This window comes from Acomys minous (genome assembly GCF_964271855.1).
Source record: "Acomys minous genome assembly, chromosome: 13".
In the NCBI taxonomy this organism is placed as follows: domain Eukaryota; kingdom Metazoa; phylum Chordata; class Mammalia; order Rodentia; family Muridae; genus Acomys; species Acomys minous.
The window spans coordinates 110,886,707-110,906,862 of NC_140495.1; the positions used below are offsets into that span (position 1 = coordinate 110,886,707).

General features: G+C 59.3%; 2 protein-coding genes across 5 annotated transcripts in view; one reads left to right on the forward strand and one right to left on the reverse strand.

The window, feature by feature from the left end:
* Positions 1 to 584: 584 nt before the first annotated feature.
* CYP21A2 (cytochrome P450 family 21 subfamily A member 2) lies at positions 585 to 5,173 on the forward strand. The gene is made up of 10 exons (XM_084751819.1): positions 585 to 2,344; positions 2,415 to 2,504; positions 2,693 to 2,835; positions 2,924 to 3,019; positions 3,103 to 3,204; positions 3,302 to 3,388; positions 4,070 to 4,261; positions 4,432 to 4,601; positions 4,678 to 4,781; positions 4,867 to 5,173. Exons 1-10 carry the CDS (start codon positions 2,113 to 2,115, stop codon positions 5,142 to 5,144), a joined length of 1,494 nt encoding a protein of 497 aa, XP_084607945.1. The 5' UTR covers positions 585 to 2,112; the 3' UTR covers positions 5,145 to 5,173.
* The window catches only part of TNXB (tenascin XB), a 62,964-nt gene continuing 47,966 nt past the window's right edge, over positions 5,159 to 20,156 (reverse strand). For 3 of the 4 annotated variants that reach the window (XM_084751817.1, XM_084751818.1, XM_084751815.1), the window contains 20 exons: positions 17,678 to 18,004; positions 16,965 to 17,291; positions 14,792 to 15,118; positions 14,096 to 14,422; positions 12,178 to 12,465; positions 11,412 to 11,684; positions 10,145 to 10,429; positions 8,994 to 9,302; positions 8,377 to 8,712; positions 7,890 to 8,012; positions 7,633 to 7,776; positions 7,361 to 7,480; positions 7,117 to 7,260; positions 6,896 to 7,026; positions 6,657 to 6,789; positions 6,418 to 6,569; positions 6,226 to 6,322; positions 5,973 to 6,134; positions 5,736 to 5,899; positions 5,159 to 5,450 (listed from right to left, as the gene is read on the reverse strand). In XM_084751817.1, the coding sequence (XP_084607943.1) occupies positions 5,349 to 5,450; positions 5,736 to 5,899; positions 5,973 to 6,134; positions 6,226 to 6,322; positions 6,418 to 6,569; positions 6,657 to 6,789; positions 6,896 to 7,026; positions 7,117 to 7,260; positions 7,361 to 7,480; positions 7,633 to 7,776; positions 7,890 to 8,012; positions 8,377 to 8,712; positions 8,994 to 9,302; positions 10,145 to 10,429; positions 11,412 to 11,684; positions 12,178 to 12,465; positions 14,096 to 14,422; positions 14,792 to 15,118; positions 16,965 to 17,291; positions 17,678 to 18,004 (4,271 nt within the window). In that variant the 3' untranslated portion in view covers positions 5,159 to 5,348. The remainder of the gene's footprint in view (positions 5,451 to 5,735; positions 5,900 to 5,972; positions 6,135 to 6,225; positions 6,323 to 6,417; positions 6,570 to 6,656; positions 6,790 to 6,895; positions 7,027 to 7,116; positions 7,261 to 7,360; positions 7,481 to 7,632; positions 7,777 to 7,889; positions 8,013 to 8,376; positions 8,713 to 8,993; positions 9,303 to 10,144; positions 10,430 to 11,411; positions 11,685 to 12,177; positions 12,466 to 14,095; positions 14,423 to 14,791; positions 15,119 to 16,964; positions 17,292 to 17,677; positions 18,005 to 20,156) is intronic. The other variant, XM_084751816.1, reaches the window with a different exon arrangement.

The window sequence follows — 20,156 nt, forward strand, 5'->3', positions numbered from 1 at the left end:
GAAAAGAGGTTCATGGGGACAGGAGAAGTAGACCTTTTTAGACTCAGTTCCTTGCGCTCGATTCCACTGGCGTGGTCAGCAGGATTCCTGCAGACCCGTTAAACAGCAAACCAGCAATCCAACAAAAGTGACTGCAACCGCAGCCGCTGGAACCCTGGGCAGCAGCCAGAACCAGGAGCCTGGAAGCTTCTCTCTAGGAGCCTCTCGAAACAGAGCCATGAACAGCCAAACAATAGGCGACAATACCAAGACGGGCGGACACACACACACACACACACACACACACACACACACACACACACACAATCTCAGAGTCTGTGCTAAGGTGTGTTTCAGCTGGCAAAGACCGCGCCCCTGCAGGAGGTGGTTCGTCTTCTAGTGGATAAACATCACCTGTTCTCTCACAAGTCTGTTCCCATATCACACAATTGGGCTCAAAACAAAAACGTTTACATCCACTACACAGGCCCCCTTTATATTAAAAAAAGAAAAAACTATATACATAAGAATTATGAGAATTATCAGGTACAAGTTACACATATAAAGCCCAGTCCATTTTTAGAAAAGATTTATTTATTTATTATGTGTACGGTGCTCTGCCTGCATGTACACCTGCATCTCATTATAGATGGTTGTGAGCCACCATGGGGTTGCTGGGAATTGAACTCAGGACCTCTGGGAGAGCAGCCAGTGCTCTTAACCACTGAGCCATCTCTCCAGAGGCCCGGGGCCTCTCGGTGTGAGGCAAACACTAGCACTGAGCCTTTTTCTTCTGAGAAAGGGTCTTGCTATGTAGCCCAGGCTGCTCTCAGGCTCAGCTCTCCTGCCACTGCCTGAGTGCCGAGGTTACAGGCACCACCGCACCTGACTCTAGACATCTTTGACAGTGACCGATGCCGTATAAGTTGTGGCTCCAGGCTAGGCACTGTGGTACATGCCTGTAATCCCAGCACTTAAAGCAATGGCAGGACGGTTGAACCTGAGATCAGCCTGGGCTTAAAAAAAAAAAAAAAAAAAAAAAAAAAGGAAGACAGTCTGGTTTTGGTGGCACAAATGCTTTTTGTGTGTTTTTTTTTTTTGGTTTGTTTAGTTTTACACACACTTACAACACAAAATACAATAACTGAAGGCCCTGCCTTCTGTCTGCATGCACGCATGTGCGCACAGCACCCACTGGGGCCAGAAGAGGGCGCTGGAACTTCCGAACTGGTGTTACAGGTGGTTGTGAGCCAACATGAAGGCGCTGGGACCTGAACCCGGGTCCTCAGCAAGAGCAGCCGGTGCTGTCAACCACTGAGCCACCTCTCCAGCCCCACGGCACGTGTCTGTCATTCCAGAAATGGGGAGACAGACGCAGGAGGATCCCCGGGGCTCAGTGGCCAGCCAGCCAGGCTAACTCGGGAGGCCTCCACACACACGCACACATGCGTACACACATGGTCTCCTTCCCAGGGAAGCGGTTATGGCTGGGACTCATGTCTGCCATCTGAGGGGCTGCACCAGGAGGGTTCAAAGTTTGAGGCCTGCCTGAGCTACGCGCAGTGAGTTTGAGGCATCCTGGGCAACTTAGTGAGACCCTGGGTCAAAATGAACAAGAGAGGGGCACAGGGCTGTAAACGCAGCTAGGAGTGGGGTTCACCTGGAGTGTATGAGCTCCTGGGTTCAACCACTAGCATCACAAAAATAAAGTCGCAGTGATAATAAATGACCAAAACAACAACAGCAGCAAGTTGCAGGGACCACAGGTAAACCCAAAGGCATGCTGGGCAGAGCCTGCCTGCCATTTTTTCCTTTTCTCTGGGACACTTTCCACTCAGCGGACCCAAGGTGAGGTATGGTGGGAGGGCGGAGCCTGGGTGGACTCGTTGGCCCACATGGCTGACACGGAGTTAGGAAACGGACTGTGATATGGAAAAGGTCAGGGTTTTGTGTCTCTTTCTTCTTGATGGATGGTCCTAGTTGTGATCCATGGAGTCACAGAGTCCCCAAGGTTAATGGGACGGTGCCAACTTGAAAACACACCGCTCTGTGTGGGGGACAAGTGGCACGGGGCCTGAAGATCAGCGCCACGGCAGAACGGACGGCTGGGACCACCACGGGCTATAAAAGGCCATGCCAGGGCCCCTGCACAAGTGTTCGGCCATGCTGCCTGGGCTGCTGCTGCTGCTGCTGCTGCTGCTAGCTGGCACCCACTGGCTATGGCGCCAGAGGAAGCTGAGGAGCCTCCATCTCCCGCCTCTCGCCCCGGGGTTCCTGCACGTCCTACAGCCTGACCTGCCCATCTACCTGTTAGGCCTCACTCAGAAACTCGGGCCTGTCTACAGGATCCGCTTGGGGCTGCAAGGTGAGCCCAGCCCTCGGAGTCCCTGTGACCCGTCCCTCCCCACTGGCCTGACGCTGCTGTTTCTCCTCAGATGTGGTGGTGCTGAACTCTACCAGAACCATAGAGGAGGCCCTGATCCAAAGGGGGGTGGACTTTGCAGGCCGACCCTGGATAATACACAGTAAGCATTGGGGCAGGGGGGTGGCGTTATTTCCTTCTTAAAATTGAGTAGCCGTTGCTGGGCTGAAAATCACTATGTAGATCAGGCTGGCCTCAAACTCACAGAGATCCGTCTGGTGTGGCCACCGCCCTGGGCTAAGGGTGGCAGGACAGGCCTTCAGCTTCCTCTTCCTACCATGCCTCCTGCAGAAAAGCTGGATTTTGACCTGTCCCTGGGGGACTACTCTCTGACGTGGAAGGCTCACAAGAAACTCTCCCGCTTAGCCCTGATGCTGGGCATGCGGGACTCCATGGAGCCCCTGGTAGAACAGCTGACCCAGGACTTCTGCGAGGTGAGGCTGGGCTCTCGTGGCCTGACCCTCCTGGGGTCAGCGTCCCTCTCTACCCCCACAGCCCCTGTAGCCTGTCTGTCCCCCACAGCACATGAGGGCCCAGGCTGGCACCCCCGTGGACATCCACAAGGACTTCTCTCTGCTCACATGCAGGATCATCTGCTGCCTCACTTTCGGAGACAAGGTCGGTGCTGCCCTCAGCCCCTACTGACCCTCCCCCCCTTCCCTCCCCTCTCGAACTCAAAGCATGCCCTCCCCTTCGGGCAGGACAACACGTTTGTACACACCATCCACAGCTGGGTCTGGAATTTGTTGCAAGCCTGGAACCACTGGTCCATCCAAATCTTGAACTTAATTCCCTCTCTCAGGGTGAGGACGCACAGCCCAGCCGCCCCTGGGCTGGGGGGTGGGGCGCCGGCCTCCACGCCTCCACCCTGCAGCTGACTCCCCTTCCTTCCCACCCCAGGTCCTCCCCAATCCAGGCCTCTGGAAGCTGAAGCAGCTCCAAGAGAGCGGCGACCAGGTCGTGAAGGAGCAGCTGGAGCAGCACAAGGTGGGCGCCACAGGGGGCCGGCTCCGTAGTGGCCTCAGCCAGGGATGCGCCTGCCGCCCCTCATCGCTGCTGGGCAGGCTCAGTCCGCAGGCAGGCTAGAGGCTCAGCCTGCTCCCCCGTGCCGCCCCCGCCCCCCGCGTCCCCAGCTGCCCCCCCCCCCGCACCCCCTGCCCCGCCCCTGCACCCCCTCCCCGCAGGCTAGAGGCTCAGCCTGCTTCCCCGTGCCGCCCCCGCCCCCCGCGTCCCCAGCTGCCCCCCCGCACCCCCTGCCCCGCCCCTGCACCCCCTCCCCGCAGGCTAGAGGCTCAGCCTGCTTCCCCGTGCCGCCCCCGCCCCCCGCGTCCCCAGCTGCCCCCCGCAGGCTAAAGGCTCAGCCTGCTTCCCCGTGCCGCCCCCCCCCCGCACCCCCTGCCCCGCCCCTGCGCCCCCTCCGCCCTCCGCAGGCTAAAGGCTCAGCCTGCTCCCCCGTGCCGCCCCCTGCACCCCGTGCTCTGTCCCCGCGCCCCCTCTGCCCTCCGCGGGCTGGAGGCTCAGCCTGCTTCCCCCCCGCCCCCCTCCCCTGTTTCACCCCCCCATCCCCTCTCCGCAGGCTAGACGCTCAACCTGCTCCCGTCCCCCTGCCCTTCCTCCCCTTTCCCCCCTCCCCAGGCTAGAGGCTCAGCCTTGTCCCCCCCACCCCAGGCCAGCCTGGTTCCAGGCCACTGGAAGGACATGATTGACTACATGCTTCAAGGGGTTGAGAAGCAGAGCAACACGGGACAGCTGCACGACGGGCACGTGCACATGGCGGTGGTGGACTTTCTCATCGGTGGCACCGAGACCACGGCGACCACGCTGTCCTGGGCCGTGGCTTTCCTGCTCCATCACCCTGAGGTGCACTGTGAGAAGAACCGGGGTCCAGCTGCTCTGCTCTTGACTGCCCGGCCTGGGCTACGGTCACAGACGGAGCTCTGGGCTCAGCTAGATGGCCTGATGGAGGGGCTGCGGGAGCCACCTGGGCAAAGCGAGGTCCCTAGACCCCAGCCTTGGCCCCTTCTTCTCAGATCCAGAAGCGACTGCAGGAAGAGTTAGACCTCAATTTGGGCCCCGGCTCCCAGCTCCTGTACAAGAACCGAACACAGCTGCCTTTACTCATGGCCACCATTTCTGAGGTGCTGCGCCTCCGGCCGGTGGTGCCCTTGGCCTTGCCACATCGCGCCATTCGGGCTAGCAGGTGATTCCCTGGGCTAAGGGCTGAGGGAGGAAGGCCTCACTGGGCTCTGACAGCTCCTCACTGCACCTCCCGGCAGCATCTCTGGCTACGACATCCCCAAGGACACGATTGTCATCCCCAACATCCAAGGGGCCAACCTGGATGAGATGGTCTGGGACCTCCCCGGCGAGTTCTGGCCTGGTATGGGGGCCTGGGCAGGGAGTGCAGGAGGAGGAGCCGCGTCTGCGGGGTCACACGGCCTTAGCTCTCTGTCCACTACCCGCAGATCGCTTCCTGGAACCTGGCAAGAGCTCCAGGACGATATCCTTTGGCTGTGGGACACGCCTGTGCCTGGGAGAGTCTCTGGCGCGGCTGGAGCTCTACGTGGTGTTGGCTCGCCTGCTCCAGGCCTTCACGCTGCTGCCGCCACCAGGTGGCGCACTGCCCTCCCTGCAGCCCCATCCTTCCTCTTGCGTCAATCTCTTGGTTCACCCCTTTCAGGTGCTGCTGCAGCCCAGGAACCTGGCGCTGGAAGGCCAGGACCAGAAACCCTTGACAGGATAGGACCCGTACCAGCCTTGTGCCTCAGTTTCTCCTTTATTGATCCGTTCCCCTCCCCTCCCCCCTGTAAACATGGTGCTGTGGGTCTGTGGCAGAGAAGGCTTCCTCGGTGAGCTGGGCACAGTAGAGGCGCACTCGCTCTTCTCTGGGCACAAGCCCTCAGTGCTCGGCAGTCATACTGGGGTGTCGGTGAGGTGGGCAGCAGGCTCAGCTGCCTCTGGTGGGGCTCTGGAAGTTTCTGGGCCTCAGCTTCATTTCCGTGAAGGGCACCGAGAACTCGAAGCCCTTCCAGTGGTACCAGCTCACCCCCTGAGGAAAAGGGTTGCCAAGGGAGAGAGTCAACCCAGCACCACATCAACACCACTTCACTCCCCCCCCCCCTGCTCCTGTGGGTGACTCCCCACCCGTCTCCCCCAGGCTCCCTGAGCTGGTGACTTCTACCCACTAATAAACAGTCTTTTCAACTTCCCTCAGCGAGGCTGGCATAACTGTCCCATTCCACAGACCTAAGAACCTCAGTCATTCATGTGCGAGCGTTCCAGCCCAGGGCACCCAGATCCCAGCACAGAGCCCCGCGGCCCCCGCGGCCCCCACCTGGTGGTCCACTATGCTCCCGTAGAGCCCGTTGAGGTTAGCATAGTGGCAGTTCCTGTACCACCAAGCCCCACGGTAGGAGACGGCACAGGAGATGAGCAGGTTGTTGGGGTCTCGGTCGCGGGCAGAGAAGACGCTGCCGCTGTGGTAGCTCATTGAGTCACCTGGCAGGGCGTGGGAAGGTGCGGTGAGGACCACCCTTGTGCCCTCTGCGCCCCGCCTTGGGCCCACCCTTACCCGCCGTGCCGTGGTAGCCCTCCAGGTGTAGGCGGTAGTGCTCTGCTGCTGAGTCGACACGGAAGAGGTCATACTGGGCGAACACGGCCTCATCTCCAGCCCGCAGGTCCACACGCATGGAGTAGTCTTCAGCCTGCGTCAGCCTGTGTAGAACCTCATTGCCTGGGGTGGAGCATGCTTCGTCAGGGCACTGGGGCCCACAGGACTGCCACGCTGTCCCCTCCCCGGCTCCCCAGCCCCGTGAGGCACGGACCCAGCCAGAATTCCCCGGAGACGTTCCCAAAACCGTGGGCGTACTCCTCCCAGTCTCTCCAGAAGTCTGTCCGTCCGTCCTTGCGGCGCTGGAAAACCTGGGAAGCAGGCAGGGGCGGCGTCAGCCTCTGGCTCCTGGGCATCGCCCCCCCCCCCATGCCACACGAGTACCCGGGCTCCGAATGGAACCCACCAGCCAGCCGCCTCCGTCCGTCTCCATGTCACAAAACACGTCCAGGGGCCGCTCTCGGTTGCCATTGAGGAAGATGGTGGTGGTCTTTGAGGCGCTGGCCCCGTTCTGCAGCTCCTCCCCACAGTCCCGGGGGAAGGGGATCCGCAGCCCACCTGCCGAGAGGAGGAGGGGAGTCTGTCCTCTCCCCCAGATCTCACACCCCAGCCGCCCTGCCTCAGTTCACCCCGCAGAGCCTGTACCAGTAGTGAAGGAAGTAGACACAGGAGGCGTGAGGCTCTGGCCCCAGACAGCCCGCAGCTGGGCGCTGTAGAAGGTGGAGGGGAAGAGCCGGAGGAGCCGGTGTGAGGTGGTGCCGGCTGGAAGCAGGATTTCCTGGAGACACACAGGGGACAGGACAGGAGAGGATGGAGGAGACTGCCTGAGAGAGCCTGGGGTGGGGGTGGCACCCCCAGATCTCGCTACGGAAGGCAGATGGTACCTGAATCTGCCCTCCATGGGTGTCATAGCTGAGCAGGTAGCCTGTGGGTGGGACTTCCGGCTCAGTCCAAGTGAGCAGGGCCGTGCGAGGAGTCACTTCTTTGGCCTCCAAATCCAGGGGGGGCTTTAATCCTGGTAGGGGAGATGGGGAAAGCCAGAGATGAGGCCACACCTGCGCCCTGGAGCCTCAGGTGACCCATCCCCCCCCACCCCTGGCTCTACCTGTGGTGAAGGTGATGCTGGCTGGGGAGGTGAAGTTGGGGCCCCGGAGCCCACGGACCGTGGCTGTGTAGTTGGTGTCCAGCATTAGGTCGGTCAGTGGGTAGTCCACGGCGCTGCCAGGTGCTGAGGCCTGCAGGGGTGGGGCTGGGAACGGGGGCCGGCATCAGCTCCTGCCCACCCATGCTGTACCCTGCCCCTCCCCCCACCTCAAACAAGTCTTCAGAGGAAGGTCAAGCACTCTCACCCCCAGGGCTCGCGACCTGGACGTTGTATTCGTCCACAGGGTTCTGCGGGGGTTTCCAGTGTAGAAGGGCAGAGCTGTTAGTCAGATTCAGCGCACGCAGCTGCGTGGGACCATCAGGAACTGGGGGAAAACAGGGAGCTCAGAGGTGCCCCTACCTTGAACCCTCCCCGCTCCCCGGGCTCCAGGCTGGAACTCCAGGTCTCCTTTGCCCCTCTCCACCCTCACCCTGCCCTTGCCACCCCTTGTGGTGCGGGGGGGGGGGGGCTTCTTACCCGTGGTGAAAAAGCCTGTGAGAGGCTCGCTCTCCTCAAAGCCGCGGACGGAGACCACAGTCACCTCGTAGCGAGTGTCTGGGGTTAGCCCCTGGAGGATCTGGGTCTGTGTCCGGCCATCCATTAGCACGCTTTGTGGCTCTCCTGCCAACATGGATGGAACCCCGGGGTCACCCAGGAGGCCAGGGAGCAGCTAGGATGTGGGCGGTGTACAGGGGTCGGGGTGGGCAGGAGAGGAGAGCGAAGGGCGTCATCACCTCCATCTGCCAGCTGGTAGGAAATTTTGAAGCTGTCCACCCTGGATGGTGGTGGCACCCAGGTGGCTCTGGCTGAAGTTTCCCCAATTTCACTGAACTGAAGGTCACGGGGGCTCTCCAGAACTGAGGGCAGTGAGAGAGGAGCACAGCGGTGAGGGTGAGCGGTGAGGGCTAGCACAGGTGAGGGCGCGCACAGGTGAGGGCACCCATAGGTGAGGGTGCACATAGGTGAGGGTGCCCATAGGTGAGGGCGCGCACAGGTGAGGGTGAGCAGTGAGGGCGCGCACAGGTGAGGGCGCGCACAGGTGAGGGCGCACATAGGTGGGTTTCCCACTCCAGAGAGGCTCACCGCCCTCTCTGGTAGGTTCCTCAGGACAGATGTCACTCTTCTAGGCGCCTCTACCCCTCCACCAGACACCCTTTACCTGCTGGGTCCCACCCTACAAAGTACAGAGCCCTCTCTTAGGTGCCCAGTGTGGGTCTTCACCTGGGCTGAGGGTGCGGGCAGTGCCCTGGATGCTGTCTGCCTTGTGTGGCCCACGCAGCCCGTACAGAGTCAGGCTGTACAGGGTCCCGGGACGCAGGTCCCGAAGTACCGCTGAGCGCCGAATTCCTGGCACCATCAGCTCTCGCTGGAGCATAGGACGAGGATGCGGCTCTAGGGTACTTGGTGAGGGGACCCCAAAGCGTAGCAGGAAGGAGTCAAAGGCCCCAAGTGGGGCTTCCCAGTTTAGCCGCAGAGAGCTGGTGGTCACATCCGACACTGACAGCTGGGACAGGCGGGGCCAGGGGTCCCCTGGGGTCTGACCGGGAGGAAATGGACCTGTGGCAGGTGGACAGGAGGAAAGGGTTTGGAGACAGATGCCGCCACTTCTCACGCTTGGAGCCCATCGCATCTCTCACCCTAGCCTGGCCGTCAGTCAGTTAAAGCGGGGCTAGCGAGGGACAGGGCTGGCCACGGGAGGGATGAGGGGGGCGGGGCGATGCCGGCCAATGACCTCCGCTCTCCTGGGTGCCACCTCATGCCTTTCCTGTGGCAAGCACTTCTGGACGCCACCTTCTCCCCTCCCTATCCCAGACATGACAGCACAGGCCTGGCCTTACTTGTGGTGCCCTCAGCAGAGACAGGTCCGTGGCGTGTCCCTTCACGGAGGCCATAGAGGAAGAACTTGTACGAGGTGCCAGGTTCCAGGCCTGAGATGAGGACCTTGTTCTGGTCCCCGTCGACGAGCAGGGCCTGGCGTTGCCCCTCTGTGTCCCGGTACTGCACCACAAAGGAGTCAAAGGGGCCACGGGCCACACCCCAGGAGAGTCGCAGGGAGTCTGGGTTCTCCTCGGTCACTGCCAGTGTTCCCAGGAGGGGTGCTTCAGGGGGCTCAGTGGGGTTTGGGGTTGATGTGTCCTCTTCTGGGGCTGCGCGGGAGAAAAGAGGGCAGAACCTTTGCCGTGGGCCCTGCCTTGCCCATCTTGAGGCTGGGACACTTCAGAGTTGGCAGAGCAGCGCAGAGAGGAAAGGCGCGGAGGTGGGGGTTGGGGTTGGGGGGGTAGGGCGGGAAGGGGCCGGGGAGGGGCCGGGGAATCTTCTAAACCTTCCAGTCTTTGAACTTGCTCTACCCTTGCCTTGACAGTGTGTCCTGCCACCCAGGAGGCCTCTCTCCTGCTGTGTCTGTTGGTCCTTGCTTTGTCTGGACCAGGGAGTTCACTCCCTTCTCCCAGCCCCTGGCACATCAACACCCTCGGCAGTGACCCCTCTGCCGTGGCCCCACCCTAAGTGCCTTTTGAGAGCAGCCGAGGGTGGCACTGGCTGGCCTACGTGCCTGGCAAGTCACACTAGCCATGTGCCCGTGGCCTGGCCAATACGAAGGGGTGTCAGTGGCCTCTGCCCATTGGACTTTCCAGTGATTTTCCATTTGAGAAAACCTCCCTGGCTCCCAGAACGGGAGGTGTGCACTTATGTGGCCAGTCAGCTCTGAGAGGAGATAAAGCTGCTCCAGTGGGGGTGTGGGGGTGTGGGGGGCCGGGGGTAGGAAGTGAAGGGCTAAGTGGGGTCAGGAGAGAGCAGGGAACCCTCAAGACTTCCCTTCCTGCTTGGCCTCGCTCCTGCTTTCAAATGACTGATCCACACCTGGGGTGGGGCTCAAACTCTCCTTCTCTGGCTGTGGCCTCTGACCCTCTCGCCTGTCCACCCCGCTCGGTTCCCTTGTCTTCAGACTCCTCAGGCCTGCGGCTGGTTCCAGGCAGGACAGCCTCCTCACCTGTCACTCCCAGGGCAGAGATGGGCCCCAGGCGTTTCCCTCCAGTGAGTCCATAGAGCAGAAACCTGTACTTCCGGTCTGGCTGCAGACCCGCTATGGTGACCTCGCGCTGGTCTGCAGCCACGGGCACCGTCTGGAGCTGCCCGTCGCTGTCTTTGTGCTGGATTAGGAAGGAGTCAAAGGGGCCCTGGGCCACAGTCCACAGGAGGCGAAGGGCGTCAGGGGTCTCTCCTGTGGTCACCTCCAGCTCACCTAGGCGGGGCTGCGGTGTCTTCTCCAGGGGAGCTGAGGGGAGGGCAGGAAGGTTCAGTTAAGAGTGCGCAGCCCGGAAGACAGCAGGGAAATGCAAGCGTCCACGTGTGGCCTCAGGGACAGACAGCTGAGGACACAGCCAGGCCTTCATGGTCCCGCTGTGGAGAAGTGAGGGTGGCAGTTGACACTCTGTTATACGTGCTGTGAATTGAGGGCTGGTGAGGGTGTGTAAGAGTGTGTGTGAGTGTGTGAGTGTGTGTGTGTGTGTGTGAGTGTGTGAGTGTGTGTGAGTGTGTGTGTGAGTGTGTGTGAGTGTGTGTGTGAGTGTGTATGTGTGAGTGTGTGAGTGTGTGTGTGTTACAGTGGCTGAGGGCTCCAGGCCCTGATGTCTGCCTGGGCTGAGTCATGGACCTCGGAGTGGGCTAAGGGTCATGGGCCCACCGCACCCTTTCCTTGGGGCTGAGTCACGGGCACAAAACCACCAGATTTTTCCATAGTCTTTCTGCAGCCAAGCCCTCCGTTTCCATCTCAGGGCTCAGGGTTGAGAGGAAGACGGTAGTGGTGAGGAGGGGCTGCTGGTCAGCACAGGGAGGGGGGCTGCTGGTCAGCACAGGGGAGGGGGCTGCTGGTCAGCACAGGGAGGGGGGGCTGCTGGTCAGCACAGGGAGGAGGGGGGCTGCTGGTCAGCACAGGGAGGGGGGGCTGCTGGTCAGCACAGGGAGGAGGGGGGCTGCTGGTCAGCACAGGGAGGGGACCGAGGCTCACTCATGCCGTGTGACTGGCAAGGGCTGGACCTGGTCTTTGGAGCCAGGTAGGCCAAGCCTCTGAGCTCCCTCTCCTGGCAGCGGTGAAGGTAGAAGAACACAGTGTGTAGAAGACGCTCAGGTCGTGCCTGGCCCACGAGAGGGACTTGCCTTTGCTGTAAAGACCCTGACTCTCAAGCTAAAGACAGGATCAGTCCCTGGAAGGCCCCCCTGGGAGCTGTGCAAGGGCGGGAGGCGGGGCCCAGGCTCACCTGTGGTGCCCTCCACAGAGGCGGGGCCCAGTCGTTTGCGGCCTATCAGGCCGAAGAGCAGAAACTTGTATTTTCTACCGGGCTCCAGGCTGGGGATGGTGACCTCACGCTGGTCCGCGGCCACAGGCACCGCCTGCAGCTGCCCTGCCCTGTCCTTGTACTGGACCATGAAGGAGTCGAATTCACCCTCGGGGACAGTCCAGGAGAGACCCACGGAGTTTGGGGTCACATCTGTCGTTGTCAGCTCCCCAAGACGAGGAAGGAGCTTTGTGTCTGGAGAGGACAGGACACTGCTTAGAGAGTGTAGCGCAGAAACAGCTTGAGGGGTGCTGGGGCCCTGCTCCTGGTGGCCAGCAGCCGGGTAATTGGGTGTGAGGAAGCATAAAAGAGCCTCAGTGGCAGGTGGATCACTATGAGTTCGAGGCCAGCCCGGTCTACAAAGCAACTCCAGGACAGCCGAGGCTACACAGAGAAACCCTGTCTCAACAGCCCCCCCCTCAAAAAAAAGGAAAAGCTTCCTGCTAAGCAAGCAAACGTGTCTGGCCTTGCACAGCAAGGAGCAGAGAGAAGGGTGGGAGCGAAGGAATGAATTTGGGTAGACCTGACCAAAAACAAACAAACAAACAAAAAAACCAAAAAACCCAACAACAATAACAAAAAAAGGGTTACCGAGCTCCAAGGCCTGGAGCGTGGGGCACAGAGACATGAAATTCCAGCAGTCGCCACGAGGGGGCCGCAGGGCCAAGCGTACGGGGCCCCCACTCACCAGTCTTTGCGTCTGTGGAGACCGGGCCGTGGCGCTTCCCAGCCTGGAGTCCGAAGAGCAGAAACCTGTACTTGCGGGCTGGGTCCAAGCCAGCGACGGTGACCTCACGCTGGTCTCCGCTAACGGGCACGGCCTGGAGCTGCCCCTGTGCATCCTTGTACTGCACCAGGAAGGAGTCGAAGGGGCCCTGGGCCACCGTCCAGGACAGGCGCACCGCGCTGGAAGTCGCCTCTACCACAGCCAGCTCCCCCAGGCGGGGCTCTATGGGGGGCTCTGTGGTCAGGGAGGCTGCAACAGAGCAGAGGGGGCTAAGGAGAGCCCGCGGAGGGGACCCGGCTGCCCTAGGCTGCAAACCTGCTCCTCGGGGGTCTCCTCTAATCCTCCGCCCAAGCCCAGCCACAGGCAACTGCCGCAGTACATCACGCCCAGTCCCGCCCCGCCCCCTGCTCCCGTTTAGCACAATGGTTTTTTAACCTGTGGGTCCCGACCGCTTTGACAACCCTCTACTTCCAGAAATGTTTATGTTATGATCCATAACAGTAGCAAACCTAGCAGGCTGTGGTGGCGCACGCCTTTAACCCCAGCCTCAGGAGGCAGAGGCAGGAGGATCTCTCTGAGTTCAAGGACAGCCTGGTCTACACAGAGAGAGTTCCAGGACAGCCGTGACTACACAGAGAAACCTTGTCTCAAAAACATACAAAAAACCAGTAGCAAAAATACAATTATGAAGTGGCAACAAAAATAAATGTATGGTTGGGGGTCACCAGAACATGAAGCACTGTATTAAAGGGTTGTGGGGGTGGGGGTCGGGGTGGGGTGGGGGTGTGTGTGTGGGAGAGATGGCTCAGAGGTTATGAGCGAGCACAGGCTGCTCTTTCAAAGGTTTTTTTTTTTTTTTTTTGAGACAGGGTTTCTCTGTGTAGCCTTGGCTGTGCTGGTGGCTTTGTAGACCAGGCTGGCCTCGAACTCACAGCGATCCTCCTGCCTTTGCCTCCCGAGTGCTGGGATTACAGGCGTGCGCCACCACCGCCACGCCTGGTATCTTTCAAAGGTCTTGAGTTCAATTCCCAGCAACCATGTGTTAGATCACAACCATCTATAATGAGATCTGGTGCCCACTTCTAGCGTGTTTACTGTATACATCATAAATAAATAAATTAAAAAGAAAGGTTGCAGTGGGGCTGGAAAGATGGCTCAATGGTTAAGAGCCAGAGGTCCTGAGTTCAAGTCCCAGCAACCACATGGTGGCTCACAACCGTCTATGATGGGATCTGATGCCCTCTTGTGGACTGCCGGTGTACATGCAGGGAGAGCACTCACATAGGTAAATAGTAAATAAATAAATCTTTTTAAAAAAAAGTCACAGCCTCAGGAAAGTTGGAGACCACTGGTTTAGCAGATGCCATTATAACTGTCCCTTTGCTGAAGGAGCTGCCACCGAATTAAGTGCTTGAAACCTAGATGTGGTGGCGCACACCAGTAATCCCAGCACTCACGGTGTGTGTGTGTGTGTGTGTGTGTGTGTGTGTGTGTGTGTGTGAGGGAGGGCGTGAGGGGGAGCGGAGGCAGGTGGATCGCTGTGAGTTCCAGGTCAGCCTGGTCTACAAGGTGAGTCCAGGATAGTCAAAGCGACACAGAGAAACCCTGTCTTGAAAAACCACTGTCTAGTTGGAGGTGGATTCAGGCCCAGGGGAGCTCAGGCCCGGAACGTGTTTATGGGGTGGCCATGGTGGAAGGAGTGAGGGACTGAGTGAGGGTCTGGAGAGGAGGAAGGAGGAAGCTGTGTGGAGACCAGGCTTCCGGGAGCTGAGGACAGCAGCAGTGACCTCCTACTCCAGGTGAGGGCGTCAGAGCTAGAACACAGCGAGGAGGAAGAACGGGAGGGGGAGGACGGACAGAGAGGCCAGCTCCCACTCACCGGTCACGCCCACGGTGGACACGGGGCCCACGCGCTGCCCCCCGCGCAGCCCATACAGATGCATCTTGTACTTGCGCCCAGGCTCCAGCTCTCTCACTGTGGCCTCTCTCTCCTGGCCCCCGACACGCACCACCTGGGGCCGCCCACTGCTGTCCTTGTACTGCACAGTGAAGGAGTCAAAGTCTCCCCGGGGGACCGTCCAGGAGAGGCTCAGGGAGTCTGGGGAGGATCCTGTCACTGTCAGCTCTCCCAGGAGCGGCTCCTCAGGCGCCTCTGGGGCCTCTGTGCTGGGCTCTGTGGGGCTGGGCTCTGTCTCTTCCTCTGCAGCTGGGGAGGAGACAGGGAGGTGAGCAGGTCCCAGCAGGTGTCCCTGGGTCTCAGCAAGGAGGCAGAGACTGCAGCTACCAGGGGTCCTGAGCTCAGTGCAGAGAGGCCCCTCCTTGGAGCCCTGCTCTGCTGACAGATGATCACCATGTTCAAGCTTCTGGGTCAGCTGAGGGGACGCCCAGCACAGCAAAGGCCTCTATGACCCTGCTGCCCCAGGAGAGGGCACACTAAGCCACCAGCAAAGCAAGTCTGCTGTGCTGAGCAGACCTGGGATACTAACAGGACCCAGCCACAGGTTCCTACTCACTTGTCACCAGAAAGTTTGAGGGTTCACAATGTGTCTACCCTGTGCTCCCAGAGTCCACTCACCCGTCACCCCGACAGCAGACACGGGGCCCACACGCTGGCCTCTGTGGATGCCGTACAGGTTCATCTTGTACTTGTGGTCTGGCTCCAGCCCGGGGATGGTGACCTGGTCCTCGTGCCCTGGCACTTGCACCACCTTGGGCTGCCCATCCCCGTTCCTGTACTGGATCAGGAAGTGGTCAAACTGTCCCTCGGGGACGGTCCAGGAGAGGCTCAGGGAGTCCGGGGTGGCACCTGTCACGGTCAGCTCGCCCAAGCGTGGCTTCTTAGGCGAGGGCTCAGGAGTTGTGGTGGGCACCACCTGTGTGGTCATAGCTTCCTTCTCTGGATCTGGAGGGACAGACAGACAGACAGACAGACAGACACACACACACACACATTAGCTTTTCTCCGTGTCCAGTACAATACAAAACAGCATTTATAAAAACAAAGTTCGGGCCACAGTGGTTCTTCCACGCCCTCTGTTGGCCTCACGCCTGCTTGCCGTTCCTAGACCCCACCCAGGAGTCTGCCAACACCTGCACGACCTCTCCCCTCCTGCCAGGACTTGTCTCTTTGGAGCACGCTCGACACAGCCACTGGGCTAGCTCCCCCTGAGTCCTCTCTCCTTGCTGTCTGCTCTCTGGCTGTGCTCTGATCTTTGCCCTGACCAGGTCTGGAAGCCCCCTCCGCGAGGAGGCTGAGTCCCAGCTGCTATGGACCGGGCAGTGCTGTGCTCCTCTTGGCTACCTCACTCCCCGCCCCCACCTGGTCTATCCCGGAACCCTGGCTGGACCACCACCTCCCTCCCTGGGGTTCTGACCTCCCGGCCTTCAGGCTCCCTCCTCTCTCTCCTCACCAACTCTACTTCATGAGGAAGCCGAAGCACTGAGTGGAGACTCCCAATGCCAGGTGCCAGTGTGCAGCATGGCCCCGTGCCCAGTCCTCGGCGGAACCCTGGATTTCTGAGCTTCCCCACCGCCTCCCCACCAACCTCTCACGACCGTCGGGCACCTCAGAGGACATCACACAAAGTGTCCTTGTGGACCAGGCGATTTGTAGCCTTCCGCTCCTTGCACGGCCGCTGTCAGTTCACTCTAAGCTGCCACCTAGCCAATGCCTGTTGCCCACAGGTCTCGGTGCCTTGTGAGCAGGCTGGGTTAGTTGTCCTTACAGGTCCTGCTCTGGCTCCCAGGACTCCCCGTTCTGTGCCCTCTGTTTTACTCGGACCGTCTGCCTGTCCCCTTGACTACAAGACTCATGTTTACATGTGAGCTCTTTCAAAGCTTCACCCCCAACGGGGACCAGCAGCCGTGACTGCTGTGGTCTGTCAGGCTCCGTCAGCTAGCTCGGAGCCCTCCCAGCACAGCTGTCTTAGGTAATCACGCTGAACACAGGCAATGGCACCAACTGTGGATTTCAGACAAAGCCGTCTGTAATCAAGATGGCAGGCCTAGATCCTGTTTCCACACAGACCCACCAGAACGTTTGCTATAAAATGACCAAACAGTCCTCATCACAGTTACTTCTGCCTCTTCAAACAATTATAACTTTGTGGTCCCTCTGGACACCTCCCCGCAGATGGAGCTCAGTGACGTCATCAGGTGATGGGGGACCCACTGGGACCACCATTCAGAGCTGAATTGCACTTGCTAACCCTTTTACACATCAGCTAACTCAAGCCCAGCTTCTCCCCAGCCCCCCACCCCCACCCCACCCCCACTCCCAGGGGCCCACAGCTCTGCACTCTCAAGAGTGTCAGCCCACAGTTCATTGCCTTGCTAGGGACAGCTGGCACTCAGTCCCGCAGCACCCAGACCAGGGACCCGATGCACGCTAAGAAAAGCTAAAGGTGGAAGGAAGGAAGAAAGAAAACAAAGGATAGAGGCTTGCAGAGTGTTTGCACGTTTGCATGGTCACAGACCTCTGTGACCATCAGGTCAGCACATCCCGTGAGATGCTGGCACCTCTGCTGAGGGGCTGTGCGGCTCAGGGGCCAGCCCATGAACCAGTAGCTTGTTTCCCAGGTTCCTCTTAGAAACACAGGGTGTAGACTCTGGACACACTGCCGGGTCTGAGCCTAATTTGTAGTAGTGTGGAAGTGGCAGGCAGGCAGGCTTAGTGCTCACCACAGGTGAAGACGGTTGGAAAGGAGCGATTTGGGATCTGTTTCCCCACACAGACAACTAACACTCACCGGTCACGCCCACGGTGGACACGGGGCCCACGCGCTGCCCCTCGCGCAGCCCATACAGATGCATCTTGTACTTGCGCCCAGGCTCCAGCTCTCTCACTGTGGCCTCTCTCTCCTGGCCCCCGACACGCACCACCTGGGGCCGCCCACTGCTGTCCTTGTACTGCACAGTGAAGGAGTCAAAGTCTCCCCGGGGGACCGTCCAGGAGAGGCTCAGGGAGTCTGGGGAGGATCCTGTCACTGTCAGCTCTCCCAGGAGCGGCTCCTCAGGGGCCTCTGGGGCCTGTGTGCTGGGCTCTGTGGGGCTGGGCTCTGTCTCTTCCTCTGCAGCTGGGGAGGAGACAGGGAGGTGAGCAGGTCCCAGCAGGTGTCCCTGGGTCTCAGCAAGGAGGCAGAGACTGCAGCTACCAGGGGTCCTGAGCTCAGTGCAGAGAGGCCCCCTGAGGACCAGTGGCCCTGGTCATCTGACAGCTGGCCAACATGCCCAAGTTCCTGTGTCCCAGCTGAGGGGACCTGGACAGTGCCAGCACAGCAAAGGTTGTGATGTCCCCACACCCTGCACAGGGGAGATAGCCCAGCTCCAGGGAAAGGCACACAGGCCGTAGCCTCAGCCACAGAACGACTGGGGTATTAGCCAGTCCCAGGTCACTGATCCCTGCTCAGAGCTGAGGGTCACCTCTAGTGGGTCCCACCCTGTGCTCCCACAGTCCACTCACCCGTCACCCCGACAGCAGACACGGGGCCCACACGCTGGCCTCGGTGGATGCCGTACAGGTTCATCTTGTACTTGTGGTCTGGCTCCAGCCCGGGGATGGTGACCTGGTCCTCGTGCCCTGGCACCCGCACCACCTTGGGCTGCCCATCCCCGTTCCTGTACTGGATCAGGAAGTGGTCAAACTGTCCCTCGGGGACGGTCCAGGAGAGGCTCAGGGAGCTGGATGTGGCGTCTGTCACGGTCAGCTCTCCCAGGCGTGGCTTCTCTGGAGGAGGCTCAGAGGTCATGGTGGGCACCACCTGTGTGGTCACAGCTTCCTCTTCTGGATCTGGACACACAGAGCGACAGGTTACGTCTCCCCTGTCCTCAGTTCCCACATAAAGAACATTTATAAAGACAAACCCCGAGGAGCAGAGAGACGGTGGCCACAGAGACCACAACATGTCTACACGGCCATTTCTAGCAGCCCACTTAGGCCTCCCCCGTCCTCCATCCACCATGACTTCTCCCTGCCTCTACCTGCCATGCCTGCTCAGGCCCCGAGGCCAGTGTCCTGGGCCCCTGCACTGCCCCTACCTGCCATGCCTGCTCAGGCCCAGAGGCCAGTGTCCTGGGCCCCTGCACTGCCCCTACCTGCCATGCCTGCTCAGGCCCAGAGGCCAGTGTCCTGGGCCCCTGCACTGCCCCTACCTGCCATGCCTGCTCAGGCCCAGAGGCCAGTGTCCTGGGCCCCTGCAGTGCCTCTACCTGCCATGCCTGCTCAGGCCCAGAGGGCAGTGCAGATGAGCTGTTGGAAGGTTATTACTGAGGATAACTGGTACTCAGCTCCATAGCGCCCAGACCAGGCCATTCGGTTCTTTGTGGAATAAACAAATTGATGCACAGAAATGAAAGTGTAAGATTGCAACAAAAAAATAAAATAAAATAAAAATGCCAGGAATGGTGGTGCACACCTGTAATTCCTGCACTCAGGAGGCAGAGGCAGAGGCAGGAGGATCTCTATGAGTTTGAGGCCAGTCTAGTCTACAAAGTGAGTTCAAGGCAGCCAAGGCTAACACAGAGAAACCCTGTCAAGAAAAAATAAAATAAAGCCAATGAAGGGGGTTTATACGTGGACAGTGAAAATGCTAGCCTCTTTGCTGTTCCCCATGGGCTGGGTGTATCCCACAAAGACAGAGCCTCTGTAAGGAATCAGAGGCCCGCACAGGCACAGCAACAAACTCCAAGGCTGAGGGCGCTGCTCTGGGGCTTTCACCAGCAGCTTGGTTCTCAGGGCCCTGTCAGAAACAGAACAGCTGGCTCTGGGCGCACTGCTGGGCCTGAGTCTGACTGTGAAAGTAGGTGTGTAGTTGCTTCCGCCCAACGGAAACATCCCCTCCAAGTACGTCTCAGGGAACTCCGGAAGCTTCCAGGGTTACAGAAGCATCGTCATTGTGGAGAGGAGACATTCTCCACCCGGCCCAAGCTGTGCAGGGCTCCAGGGACGCTTTTGTGAGCTGACCGATGATGGAGTTAGGTTCGCAGTGACGACGAAGACGGCCTTTGCACTGTCCTCACTCCTGTATCCCCAGATTGCCGCAGGTGACCCCAGTAAACACGTTGGCTCACTAAGCTAGACATGGGTAGAGTTGTTTCCTGGGTCTGTTTTTGGTGCCTCATCTGGCAAGATTGTGGGTGTGTCCCACACTCAGGAAAGCCAACCAACATAATTGGTGCCGGAATACGGACCAACAGAACGGAAGGCGAGCTAGGGAGGTGTGGGCATGTGACCACTGTAACCTGCTGAGGGTGCTGAGGCACCCAGCTAGGGTCTGCAGGGATGACCCTGACACCTTCGCCATGTGCTATGGGATGGTGAACCTTCTCACTGTCACCATGGTTACCTGTTCTCTGCTATAGGAGATGGGGCATGCAACCAAAGCTATAAGGATGTCTCCAGGGGCTGGAGAGATGGCTCAGAGGTTAAGAGCACTGCCTGCTCTTCCAAAGGTCCTGAGTTCAATTCCCAGCAACCACATGGTGGCTCACAGCCATCTATAATGAGATCTGGTGCCCTCTTCTGGTGTGCAGGTGTACATGCAGGCAGAACACTATATATGTAATAAATAAATAACTCTTTTTTTTTTAAAGGATGTCAGCCAGACGTGGTGGCGCACACCTTTAATCCTAGCACTTGGGAGGCAGAGGCAGGCAGATTGACCTGAGTTTGAGGCCAGCCTGGTCTACAAAGGGAGTCCAGGATAGCCAAGGCTACACCGAGAAACCCTGTCTCAAAAAACCAAAATAATAATAATAATAATAATAATAATAATAATAATAATAATAATAATAAAAAGAAGGATGTCTCCAAAACGGCTAATGGGATAGAGGACATACTGCAATTCCTAACACACAGGGCAAGATGGGAAAGCAAGCTATGGTGTCAGCTGCGTGGCCTTTGCTGCTGTGAGACTGAAACTCCGCTGCCTTCTCAGAAAGAA

Excerpts from the sequence above, each read along its gene's own strand:
- CYP21A2 (XM_084751819.1), top strand. The coding sequence starts at position 2,113 with ATGCCAGGGCCCCTGCACAAGTGTTCGGCCATGCTGCCTGGGCTGCTG. Across the intron at positions 3,389-4,069 it reads AGCAGCTGGAGCAGCACAAG|GCCAGCCTGGTTCCAGGCCA; the intron begins GTGGGCGCCACA and ends CCCCCACCCCAG. Across the intron at positions 4,262-4,431 it reads TCCTGCTCCATCACCCTGAG|ATCCAGAAGCGACTGCAGGA; the intron begins GTGCACTGTGAG and ends CCTTCTTCTCAG.